This window comes from Colossoma macropomum, unplaced genomic scaffold (assembly GCF_904425465.1).
Source record: "Colossoma macropomum unplaced genomic scaffold, Colossoma_macropomum, whole genome shotgun sequence".
NCBI classification, from domain to species: Eukaryota; Metazoa; Chordata; class Actinopteri; order Characiformes; family Serrasalmidae; genus Colossoma; species Colossoma macropomum.
The window spans coordinates 28,835,456-28,849,253 of NW_023494788.1; the positions used below are offsets into that span (position 1 = coordinate 28,835,456).

The window sequence follows — 13,798 nt, forward strand, 5'->3', positions numbered from 1 at the left end:
ATATTAAATTCAGATTTTTTTTCACGAGTGATGCTGTGATGCTGTCTAGGGTGTGAATTGTCAGGAGATGTTGTTTTAGTGACGTTAAGTCATAAATTGAGTGCTGTAAACAAATACTACAATTTTGCAGGTCTCTGAGGGTCAAGTCAATTTGTCAACAACCAAAACCAAGAAGCCAAGAAGCTTCAATAAAGGCTGCAGTATGATCACCACAAAAGAAATTAGGAGTCAGTTATACAGTATTGCTGCAGACATTTAATGAAGCCCTTTTATGTTAATAAACATTAGTGCCTGTTATCTCTTGAAAAAAATATAATTTTCAGATTTTTTTTTTTTACGAAGTTAATGGTGCTTCATGCTTTTGGCTAATTGTCTACATTTGAGCATCCAAAGTCTAAGCTGTAGATTAAAGATACTAAAGTCTATATCTGCTATTTCAGTATTACATTCCTAGCCAGATATTTGTTTTTCAGTTCAGCGTAGCAGCAGTCCTAACATCAAGCTGCTGCTGAGATTTAAAATGGGCTTATGATTTTTGTTGTCTATCCTGTGTGAGTAACGAGGCAGTGAGGACTTCATTAAAACCGCTTTGCCTCCCTGCAAACATCGTCTCCCTGGCCCTCACTTTATCCCATTTATAGTGCCCTCCTTACCACCACCCTTCGCAGCACAAAAGCTGGCTCACGCCCTCAATCGGTTGGCAATGTCTTGCCCATGTTGCCATGGCCTCCCCTGTGGGGTAAAAAGAGCCACTCCAGCCATGCAGAGAATGATGTATATATTGTGAGGAGGCGGCCCCTGCTGAGAGACCACTCGATCACTGTCACCTGTGACCTTCTAAAGCTTTACTGGTCTGTCTCAGCTCCTCTATAATGTCCCCTCTGCATTGTGTGGGTGAATTCCACCTGGTACTCCTCCATTCAGTACGCACATGTGCTTCGACAGCAAATGCATCACATCGTTGTATGTGCTCCAAAGAAGGCCTAGACCACTGAAAACATGCCAGTCCATGTATGGAAATTTTTGTTCCTCCAAGAACCACAGACTAATCACACTGCACACTCAACCATTTACTCCAGGGTGTCTGACCCAGTGCCCTCAGGGAAGAGTGCTTCAGAAACCCCAAGCAACAAAGAGACAACTCAATTTAAGTAACTCCTTAACTGCAATGAAGTGTGTGGCAAGATCTAGCAGTGGCCAATACTGTTGAGAAAGTACAAACATTTTAACTTTCACTACCGCACAGCTGTTCGTCAATATTTCTTCTGAAATCACGATTATTAATAGAGTTTGTGCTCCCTTAAATGGGTGTTTTGACTGGAAATTGCATAAATTAAAAGGTGGTCTCTGACTTGTATACAGTAATGTATAGTATACCTTTACAGGAGACACTGTAGCAGTGATGACATACAAGGTGCTTTAAAGGTGCTTTGCATCTCTTTTCTCCTGCTACAGGATGAAGAGTAAGAGTAAGGAGTCGGTTCTGTCGGATGGGGAGAAAGAGAAGTATCCTCTTGTCCCTTCACTGGACTTCAGTCTGGAAGACTCTTCTTTGGACCCCGAGCTGGAGTGCCACAGTCCACCACCTGACTACAACTATGTTGTGCGCTACTCTACCCCACCCGTCTGAATTTGCCTGTGCCCAAAAGCCACCAGGACTCCCATACCCAACCCTGAACAAATCCACTGACTGATTATTTTATCTCTTGTTTTACTATTTTATTCCATTTTCTTTTTTTACTAGGCCAGGACTAAAAGACGGCATGTAGTTTGACTGTCGTTGATGCAAAAGGCTTTAGAACTGCTACCTAACATGTATCTTGGCATTTTTTTTAATGAGAAACCTGGTGTAGAGTAATAAGAGCGTGAATTGCCCTCTAAAAGCTGCTGAACCATGTCGCTCTACACCACTGTGATAGCCACAGATACAGCTAGAGACCACCTCAGGTATTACTGTTATCTACTGTGAACACAAGAAGCACAACCTGTTACAGCTATAGCATACATTTCTTCAGTCAAATCACATCTTACAGATCGGTGGCTGGTGTTTTAAATAAAGGGTGCAATCAGGGCGGAAAAGGAATTGAGAAGGAATTTCGTATTGCTTTATTAATCTAAGTATTTTAATGAAATGAAACTGGAATTTTATTTGATATTTTATTTTACTTAAAATTTAATTTTTTTTTAAATTTTTTTTTTTTTGAAATGTACTGAAGCTCTTGATTTTAAGGCTACTTTCAGGAAAAGAAAACAGCTTCTGCTTCATTGGATACAAAAACAAGCCTCCTGTTAAAATCGTATATATAAAATATAGTATTTTTATTATTATATGCTTTTAGGATTGGATTAACACTTTGCTGCCCTGGATTAACCTTCATTTCATTGATTGGGCTGAACCCCCCCCCTTCAACACTGACTTTAAGGATGAAATTAAGAATGTGTTTTTCAAATATTTCTAAACTTTTGTCTAAGTCATGCTGTAGTAAATTACCCAACATGTTTGAAATCTGAACTGAAGATGTCGGCCTAATTTTTGCCATGTACTCTTAGTCCTCCTAATATGAAGGGTTTTCGGAGAAGTTTTGCGAGTCTAGTTGTACTCGACAGATTGTATTATAGAATAGCAGTAGAATAAACAGTCTATGCCCCTTTAATGTGAAGCATACATTATGAATTATTAAACGCTGAGCCGTCACACCAAAATAAATCTTCTGTCCTGCCTTTCATTGATACACGGTCACACTTTTAGGCTGTTTACACTGTATACACGATAACTGCAAGAATCTTCCCACTTTAATTAACCAGTTTAGTTTTAACTGGATACTATTGATCCATGTTTGTGCTATAATCTAACTAAGGCTTGCAGGGCAGGCTAAAGGAATACTAAGTACAAGGTAATATAAACAGGCTGGTCACTACATATAAATGATCATTATAAATTATACTAGACGCATGTGCACCCTTGTAGGTAATATCAGTATTAACTAAGTTGTAATAGTTGTACAGAACTAACGAAACGTGTTGCCTTGCATCAGTCAAGCCAGGATTGTAGCCATCTATCAGTAGGAAAGAGCTGTTACTCCACATTTGTTACTTCTTACCCATTTTTCATGTTTGCCAGTATTAAATTCAGTGGTTGATCAGACCACTTACCAAACAGTATGTACTGCCAAATAATATTTGTATTATTGTTGACTTATTTGTGTTAATTGAAAAAAAGTAAAATGTATGCACTGAGATTTTCTATGTATTTTTTGCATTATATGTATTTTATAATTAACCAAGCATAAATAAAGATCTATATATTTATAAATAACAGCATATTGTTTGATTGACTTACTTTTTAAATTTCTACAACCCCAGACACGAACTCATGTGTGAACTAAAATGCTTCATATACTTAAAGATGCGCTCTCACATCATAGAAAACTGAATCTGTCTTGCATTTTTGAAATAAGAATTAACATAGTATGTAAACATTAAACACAACCCTCACTCCAAAGTCCATTAAGTCTATATATGGAACTGAAGCTGCAAAACAGCCTGTTTTGATTTCATTTTTGTGATGTCATAAACTAAAGCGTTTACATATATATGCCTACTCAGCTCTGAAGTTGTAAAGAGTGTTGCAGCTCAAACTGCTATCTAAATGAGGCACAATACAGCACAGCCAACTAGAACAAAACTCATAAGGGATAAGGAGATTGGTTACATAAAAATGAATGATGACAATGTTTTGGTACATGAATCCACACACATATCATACGAGGACCTTAAGGGATAAAAGAAAAGAAAAATGTAGGATATGTGCCCTTTAAAACTTGACAAATCACTATATTCTCTCTACCATTTGTCTAAAGCTGTATTTGTTTTATTATTTATTCATTATTAAATTTATTGTAAGCATTAACAAAGAGTAGCTAACCAACATTCTGAAGCTCACAGAAGAGCCACTGAGAATTTTTGCATAGTTCATGTCTCATGTTCCACCATTTATTTAAACATTTCTGCATAATTCAGTTGTTGAGACTCAGATTTCTCGTGATCTCTTTTAGAGTCATTAAACACTGCAGACATGTGGTTGCTATCACCACCACTGTGAACATTTCACACCAAACCACTCAGAACAACTTTGTTTACATCATAACAATGTAATTATGCAGAGACTGTGAAACATCTCATTTGCTCATATGACATCCGGCGAGTTATTTTAGTGTCTTCTGCAAAATACTGAAAAATCCTATAAAATAACTGTTTTTTTCTCACTGTACACTATGCCGCTGCCAAAGAGCATTTTGGATCATACTATTAAGTTCGTAGTATTATTTTCAGTCTGGGAGATGTTCAGGTCGTGTGTCATCGGCGTGTGCCCTTCCTCCTGCTCCTTAGCCATGGAGACACGCTTCCTGAGCGGGGCGAGGTGTCGGCAGTCTGTCTGTCACCAGGACAATACCTCTGCCAGTGGGAAAGGAAGGCTCTCTTAATCATTACTGTCCCAGTACAGGACTTCCTATGGGACAACAGTGCCCCCCAGCAATGATACTGGGTGTGCCCAGTAGGATTTAGTGTATTTATAAGAAATGTGGCATCATAATTGAAAAAAAACAGCAGACTTACCTAAATGAGAGGTGTAAGTTACACCCCACTGCAGGACGTCTAAGATGTAAACTGATTCAGGAAAATAAAATCGCAAACAAATAGGGGAAGGATGTTGGAAAGGTTAAGAGTCATCATATTCTGCCACACACCTAGTCTGGATGTTCACACACACTTTGTAGGCCTGTGTTTCCAACATAAGAAGAAGACAATCTTGAGGTACTACAGCTTGTCAGGAAGAATGCTCCTTCAGTCAGTCATCAGTCTATGTATATCTATACCGTTTGCTGCCATAGTAAACCAATACATTACAGTCTGCTTATTTGAGAGTTAAGCAAAATTAGTACTGTCAACGAGACATCAGTTTAACTCCTTAAATGGCCAATTTTTTTTACACACTTCTATAACCTAAGAATAGCTCAGCCAGTTTGCATAGACGTCCCTGCAGTTACTGAATAATAAGCCTTAGTATGTAACAAGCCTGGGATTTCAAGGGGTTAATGATATGATTAGAAGCAAACATTGGCTGGTTGTGAGAAAAAAAAATTCAAAAAAGCATTCAAAAAGCATATCGTTGCTGTTGGAACAAAACCTTGTAACTGCAATTTTGGTGGTTTGTCTTTCTTCTTTATTCATTTTCTTTTTTGGTATTATAATGTCTTGATGAATAGAAATGGTCAAAAATTACTTGGAAACAAATTTTGTTCCATTAGCTTCCATTGAAACGTAAGAAAGTTTTTCTTTTCTCCTGTAAAGTCATCATTCTGGAGATACAAAGTTTTGTTCCAACAGCTTGGAAGATTAAAAGGATCAATGGATTTTATCATATTTATTAATTTTCTATCTAATGGAAAACTAAAAACCCAATTTCCAAAAGGTTGGGACAGCAGGAAATAAAAACAGACAGCAATAATTTGCAAATTGTTTTTGGCCTGTATTCAGTACAAAGACAAAATATGTAACGTTTTCCTTTTAACGTTTAGTAATGATTCAGGAACTGAGGACACCGAATGATGTAGTTGTTAAAGTGGACTTTTTTCCTATTCTTACTTAATAGAACACCTCAACAGTTTGGGGCCTCCATTGTCATATATTGCTTTTTGTAATGTACCACGTGTTTTCAATCTTACTCCGAAGCGACGCTGCTGTGACACATTCGGAATATGGCTTGGCATTGTCTTGCTGAAACAAGCAGGGACGTCCCTTTAAAAGATCTAAAAGTTTTCTGGATGGCAGCATATGTTGCTCCAAGATGCATATTTACCCCTCAGCTTTAATGGTGCCTTCACAAATGTGCAAGTTCCCCATGTCATTGGCACTAACACACCCCTATACCATGACAGATGCTGGCTTTTGAACTTTGCACTGGTAACAATCGGAATGGTCCTGTTCTCCTTTGGCCCAGAAAACACAACGTCCATTATTTGAAACAATTTGAAAGCTGGACTCATTAGACCACAATGTTTCCACTTTGTGTCAGTCCATATCAAACGAGCTTTAGCCCAGAGAAGTCGGCGGCTGTTCAAAATGTTGCTCATGAATGCCTGTGCCTTTGTGGTAGAGTTTTAAATGCATCAACAAACTGTGTTGACTGACAAGGGATTTTTGAAGCGTTCCTGAGTCCATGTGGTTATATTAATTACAGAAGCATGTATGTTTTTAATGCAGTGTTGTCTGAGGGATTGAAGGTCACAGGCATTCAGTATTGGTTTTCGGCCTTTCCCTTTACACACAGAGATTCTTCAAGCATTGAGAAATGTTGTACTTAAACTGTTGTACTATCCACTCATGTAGCATTTCAAAAGTGAGCTTTTCGTGAATGCTCTGTTTATACCCAATCATGATAGTATCACCTGTTACTTATTTTACTGTGTATCTGTGGTTACAAAACAGGTTTTGATCATTCCACAAACTTCCCAGTCTTACACTGCCCCTATCCCTACTTTTTTCGAATGTGTTGCAAGCATCAAATTTTAATTAGTGAATATTTACAATACAGCTGATAAGAAAAAAATACAAATTTTTTGTGCTGTTTCAATTAAATACCTGTAAAAGACTATTCACATCAAACTGATTTCTTTGAAACGTTTGTAGCGTTGCAGCTTATATGAAACTGCGAATGTTGCTCAATACCAAGAACACAAAGAACAAAGTTGTACTCTTGGGAAAGACCATCTTGCCAAGTTAACTTCCAAGAATAAATTCCCAAGAACACAAGAACAAAAAAACACACCATTAAGGTTTGATTGAATGTTATTGCTCACCTCTTCCTGGCAAAGGTCTAAACAAGTGTTCATTCTAGGTGTTGTCACACGAGGAAAGATTTGACGACTGTTGCCTTGTTCAGTCAAAATAAGAAAGCTAAAAAATACAGTTAAGGGTCAAAGCTATTGAAGTTATTCAAATCTGAATTCATTCACACTGGCAATTTACCAACTGATGCATCCTCTGCATTTAGGTAAGATCAAGAACACGTCCGTCTATTTTAAGTGTTCTCGGTACTCGCATCCTTCAATACTGGAAGTGACCTTGGATGGTGGAAGATGACGTCAAGAGAGTCTATGAGAATGCAAGAAGTACCAAGACAGCAGAGTGAGAAACGCCCGGAATATTTCTAGATATAAAGATAGTTACCAGGATGAGCTTTTCCACATTTCCTTTCAAACATTGACTAACCAATACAAAGCTTATTAGAGAGTTTTAATAAGCTTTCAAATTTTCTGAGTTTGAAGTTTTGTTTTGTGCGTGGTCTTCTGTATGGTATGGTGTATTGTACAGACAACTATAGATAAGAATATAAAACCATGTAGTGAGGCTACAAATAGCTTTAGTAAATGTATAGTAACTATACAATGAGCTAGTAGATAACAACTATACAGTTGGTTTCTTTATCAGTCTTGATCATAATGCGTAGGAGTAAAATATGCAGTACGGTGCAAAAGTCTTACGCATCTGTGCATATTGTTTGAAACCATTTATCTGTACTTTTGCTTGTAAAAACACCATATAATATTGGAAAAATACAAAAACCATCAGTGCAGTAAAAAGTTTGTATCTTCTGAGCTACTTAGAAGAACGTGTTTGATTCAATATTCTCCTTGATGCCCATAGCATGGATTCCAGGAGCCTGCAGATAATACTGGGCTTCAGCGAGGAGAGGTTTGGAAATGGTTAAACAAAAACAACGACATACTCAAAATCAATTCTTCTTAATGTTATTTGCATTATTCTAATATTAGTGCAAACACTACCGCATTAAATAGCTTCTTTTTTGCAGGTGCATAAGGCTTTTGCACAGTATTATACTTAGTACTACCAAAGCACAAATCTGCAGGTCAGAGCCATAAATACTGTATTTTAGAGCTTATTCTGACAAAAAATATATACAATATAATGAAAAGACAATAATATAGTGTTTTTACTGAATTAAACAAAGCAAACTTACAAATAGAACTAAATGGAGAAAGTAATTGGATTTGCAGTTCTATATCATCACCATTATTCCACAATTAAGTGGAACACTGTTCCACTTTTAAGCTGCCACTCATTCACAGCTTTATAGCACAATGGAGTCTGTAAAAGTGATCTACAAGAAAAACATCCCGGATCTAATTAAAGTCCCTCACCTATTGGGATATGTTATTGTTTCTCTGCTGCAACAATTGAATGTATGTAAATCCCTATGTTGCTACTTCCATGGCTCTTCCCAAGGAAAACACAGCCCTCAGTGGCAGGATGCTCTGTAAATCACTAAAGCAGGGGGGGTACACCAGGGGAACTAAAACTCTGCCAAAAACTGTAGACCTAATTAAATACAAAACACCTTGAACTAAAAATTCTGTCTTATTTTGAACCAAATCACTCCCCTCCAGCTCTATAATGGCTATTAATGGACTTGTATTCCCATAACTCCACTGTCCACAATCCAGTACGCTCTTGAGTAAGCCTGCACGTCCGCGCCTCTCACCCAGAGCCAGAACAATGGGACGGATGTAGTCACAGTGATCGGCTGTATTTACCCCACCTTTACCCAGCAAGGAAGAAACAGAGACCAAAAGAAAACAGCAAAAATGGCTGGAAAGCCTCCCCCTACTCCAAGGAGATGGAACAGAGACATTAAAATTATGCAAAAAAGCTTCAAAGTTCATATCCATACAGCTTAGATCAAAAACAGCCCATTTAGTTCCCACACAATTCCACTAATCCTGACAATCTATCAAAGCGAGTGACCATTTCCTGTGACTTTGTGGGATTGAGTTAATATTTGTAAATGATGCAAAGGAAAAGCAACTGAGACCAGACACAAACAGTCACAAACAGCAGAGATTCTCGTTTTAGGCACGTCATACGAAAAAACATAGTGAGGCCTTCCTTTGCACTTGACAAAGAGAGTCAATACACTCCAGATTTATTTTTCCACTAAACACAAAATGGGATTACTATTTCATGAATTATGTATGGTAGTGAGAGACGACCGCAAATGTTGGCCCAGCTCAGTCTGAATTTGCTGTTTACAAGCACAGCTGAGGGGGGCCTGCGGTCACGGACGACAGGAAGCTCTGCAGCTTCATCACATTTGGAGCTGTCATTGGGGTCCAAACACGGAGCTCTAGCCAGTAGGTCCAGGCCTTGGTAAGCTACACCGCCCTACAAAAACAAAGAGCACTAACTACGTCAACAATGAAACTAAGGAAAAACAGCTTCAAAGTTCTGCTGTTGTCCAGCTGAATATGTTTCTAAAATTGTTACTGAAACAACTCACACCACTCCACAAGACAGCCATGCTGGGAGAAAAATGAAGATATTAACAAAAGCAACAGAACACTTTTTGTAAAGCTTGTGGTTTTGTAAATATATTCTATAAGCTTTACTGAAAAGAAAAATATAGCACACAATCTGACAGACCTGCAAAGTATGCACAAATTGCATTTTATGGCTACGGTCAAAAGGGGCCATGAACTTTTGTCACAAATTAAAACATCCTCAAATCCTCAAACACGCAATTTCAGATCAGTCCTACAGTTACTGCTGTTTGCCTTTGTACAGCTTTATAAAAGAGGCCTTGCACTCTTATAAAGGTGCCAAAAAGGGGTCTTTGGAGCGATGCCATAGAATAACTACATCTGGCTCTTTCATTGAATAATTCTTTAGTTGAAATGAGCTTCAAAGCATGAAAAACCTCTTCACATTACATAATGTAAAGTTTCTGTACCAGTTGAAGGCAACTGTATGTCTAAGCCAAGACCCAATTTATAATCATTGTTTTAGAGTATACACTGCAGACATAAAGGAGGGGGTGCTGTGAAGGAGTCGGCCTCTAATAGAAGCCTACAGCACCACAGGATGGGACCAGAGGGATGTGGGGTTGGCTTGACACTACAGGCTACCACAAACATGTGTTTGTACTCTTAAACAGCACCATCCACTTCAGAATTCATTATAAGCGAGTCATCTCTGATTTTTTTTCCCAGGCCCCACTTAAGTTTCTGCATTGCTCATTCTTTTTCCAAGTGCAGCACTAGTGGAATGGACTATTCCACTCAAAGGAAGAGACATAGAAATAAATACAAAAGCTATAACTACTTGGCAGACATGTCATCCCTTAGGTGTTCTGGCTTCGAGTTTCTGTGAGTTTATTGTCTTGATCTACCCGTCTTTATTTTTGAGAATCTGCTGTTTTCCATGTAACGATGAGACACTAATAGGGAAAGATAGAAAATAAAAATCATGAGTTGAATAATAATGTTTTTACGTAGCTAAATTCAGATTCACAAGATTCCACTGAAATGGTAAAATCCAGGTGCAAACAAAAGCATTACATAACAAATGAATGAGTAAAAGCTGGTGATTAATACATTTGGTCCATTTTACATGAAATCTGTGTTAAATTTGGCCAGCACAGAGTGGCTTTATATTAGTCACAGTAAGAATATTCTGCATGGAAGTAAAAAAACACCACCACAATCCAGAACCATATAAAGGCAACAAGTCCACAAAGTCACAAGCCCACTGTTTAAAGACCTTTCAGTGTCAAGGCCTACATGCTCATAAATTTACCAATAGAGAAGTATTGTCTGTCTATCAAAGTCTTTTACCTCCTGAAAGTTTTTCAGATGAAGACCATTTGTTACTCCTTTATTCACTAATTGTGCTTCAATCTTAAACTGACAGAATTTAGTTTTACTTTATATAGTCTCCTGGACACTTCAGCCTTTACAAGAAATCCCAGATGCTGAGCATCTAAGACTAAAGGATTTCTAACATCTCCTGATAAAATTAAAACAAATGTTTATGTTTATGGAGATATAACATAGTGGGACATTTACTGTCTCACTTAGAACAGGTAGAGACAAATACGATCCGATACTTGATTCAACACGAATATATTTATCACATTTACAGGAGAAGGAAAAAACCTACTTTACTCTAAATGTCAGTGGATTTTGGACAATTTCTTTTGGTCCATTCGTCATGAAATTTACACAAAATGTAAAGAACCTCAGGAATTTTCAAATTATGTCAAAAACTGAAAAATGGTTTTGTAAAAACACAAATAGAAAGACAAACCTTTTATAGAAAAAAGGTTACTTTCTGAAAAACTGATTTTTTTTATTTATTGCTCAGCACTATTTCTTGCCATAAGTGCTATTTGTACTTGCTTAAGGGCCTCAAACCATGAGGGGCCCTTCTAGTTGTTTTTATGTATGTATGTATGTTTGTATGTAAGTATGTATGTATTTATTTTTTAATGTTTGTGTCTATCTGATATTTGCAGAAAAATATCTTGTGATGATATTGTTGATAGATTTACATTCACATTTGTATTTTTTTATTTGTATTTTTATTGTGTATTTATTTACGCAGCGAATTTATTAATTGAAATATTCTACTTTTCCTTAATTGTGTTTACATTAGTATCTATTAAACCTTTTTTCTTCATTAGAAATTACTATATATTAATTCTTTTCATTATTTCATGCAAAAGCTTTCCTCCAGTCCTCTAACTGTGGTCTGATGAAGATGACTAGACCGCCCTCTTGCGGTCATTGGAAATCACTGCAGGTCTGATATGAACGTCTGTCGCCTGCAGCTTCTGCTCGTTTCGAACCTTTAAATTGGACAGACCTGTTTTAAAGGCAGCGCTGAAAAGCTAAACGAATGAAAGTTTAAATAAATGAAGTAAAAACAAATGAAGAACAAAGAAAAGTAAAAAAAAAATCAGCGTGGGATAAGATGTGTTTCTCAAGCACCTGGTCATTCGGGCACACTTTTGTGGCATTACTGACCACCAGAGGTCCTCCTCGATGCGCTTTGTGCCAATGAATCTGCAAGCCAGCGCATCTGTACAGCACAGAGTGACCAGTGGTTATGACCACTTGTGTCAATTCATGTTATTCAATACATCGAGGAAGAGAGAGAGAGAGAGAGAGAGAGAGAGAGAGAGAGAGAGAGAGAGCGCATATCATTTAATTATGGGAGACTTACTGGGTCCTTTGCTCAGAATATGTACTCTGTCCGTTTTTAGAAAGAAAAGCCCACACAGGCCGGTCAGCTTCAGAAACATTCTCCTCTGTGATGAGTTTACACAGTACTACTGATAAAGAACTAATCGTCAACACATCATCATCTCAGCACAGGCTCTCGACTGTCTTAATGATGAAGACACATCTGTGACAACATCTGTAACCAGCTTTATGTGCTTAAATGGCACTTTAACTGAGCCTGAATGGTGCTGTCTTTCATTTTGTCGACACAGTGAACAGGTGAACAGGTGAACAGGTGAAGCAGGACCGGTTTAATGTTCGGTATTTTGACTGTACGTGTCTGAAATGTGTCTAAAAGACGCATCTGAGCAAAGTTCGTGAAAATTCGTCAACGTCATTGTGTTGATACAGGCTTCATTCGTTCATGTGCAGCCATTCGACACAGTTCAAACATTTAAATCCCCATTTACTCAGTGCATGACTGTGAATGTGAGACATGTATGAACACAGTGATCTGCGGCTGCTCTGTGTGATGTTCAGAGCGGAGCTGCTCTCTAAACACTGAAATCATCCCCGAAGCTCGTTCTGAACTCGGGCGGCTGTCAGTGAAAGCAGCGTGTAGTAACATTAACAGTTAACAACTCGTTAAAGCCTCTAAATCGTGGACGGTCAGAGCCGCTGCTGAGCTCAGGCCTGATGGACGATCAGCCCTAAACCGGAATTAACTGTGAAGTGTGACCTGTCCGAGTGTGGAGGTGTGAAGAGAGAGTAAGAGAGAGAGAGAGAGAGAGAGAAAGAGAGAAAGAGAGAGAGAGAGCTCAACACGCTTCACACCTCTTTCAGTCGAACAGCGCCAACAAACTCGCGCCACTCTGAGGGCGACAGAGCGGCATGTAGACTCCACACACGAGCCTTTCCCATCATCTCCACACACCTCATTCACCTCCCACTGTAACCCTGCAGAGTGAAGACTGCATGATAATAATAATAATAATAATAATAATAATAATAATAATAATAATAATGGTATTTTTAATAATAAAAAAATACAAAATAGTTATTATAATCTGGCGTTAATTACAACTATCTGTGATAGTTTTAACAACAATAAGAAAGCACATTTTTATTTGTATTTTTTATTAATTAACAGTTACAGCCACAGATTTAATAATATTGATAATGTCATTAACAGTAACATCAGTAATAATGCTAATAAACATTTAAATATAATAATAAACGTAAACATACAGTATTACTTATAATAATAATAATAATAATAATAATAATAATAATAATAATAATATAAGGATTCAATTATCATTAGTGTCATTCTTACAATTAATTCTTAAACTTTAATTCTTAAAGTTACTATTCTTGTTCATAATTTTTTGGTATTCATTATTGTTAGTTTATTCTTGTTCATTGTGCTTTTATTTTTGATGATTTAGGCCTTATTAAGTTTGTAGTTTCCAGTTGAAAAGTCTTGCTTCTGCCTCTGCAAACTCCTTGGTTAACTTCACTAAATGTGAGTGTGTGTGTAAGTGAGTGCGTATGTGTGTGAGTGAGTGAGTGTGTATGTGTGTGTGTGCGTGTGTGCGTGTGTGTGTGTGAGAGAGTGAGTGTGTGCGGTCTCATTGGCCGTCATTTGAATGCAAATCCGCGGGTTTGAAGTCTTGGCTGACGTCAGGAAGGCCCTGTTATACCTACACCAGCAGCAC

General features: G+C 37.6%; 1 protein-coding gene across 1 annotated transcript in view; it reads left to right on the forward strand.

Moving 5' to 3' along the window:
* kdrl (kinase insert domain receptor like) overlaps window positions 1-3,318 on the forward strand; it is a 59,206-nt gene extending 55,888 nt beyond the window's left edge. Inside the window, exon 30 of the mRNA XM_036569068.1 lies at window positions 1,456-3,318. Coding sequence (XP_036424961.1) covers window positions 1,456-1,630 — 175 coding nt within the window. The 3' untranslated portion in view covers window positions 1,631-3,318. The remainder of the gene's footprint in view (window positions 1-1,455) is intronic.
* Window positions 3,319-13,798: the final 10,480 nt, after the last annotated feature.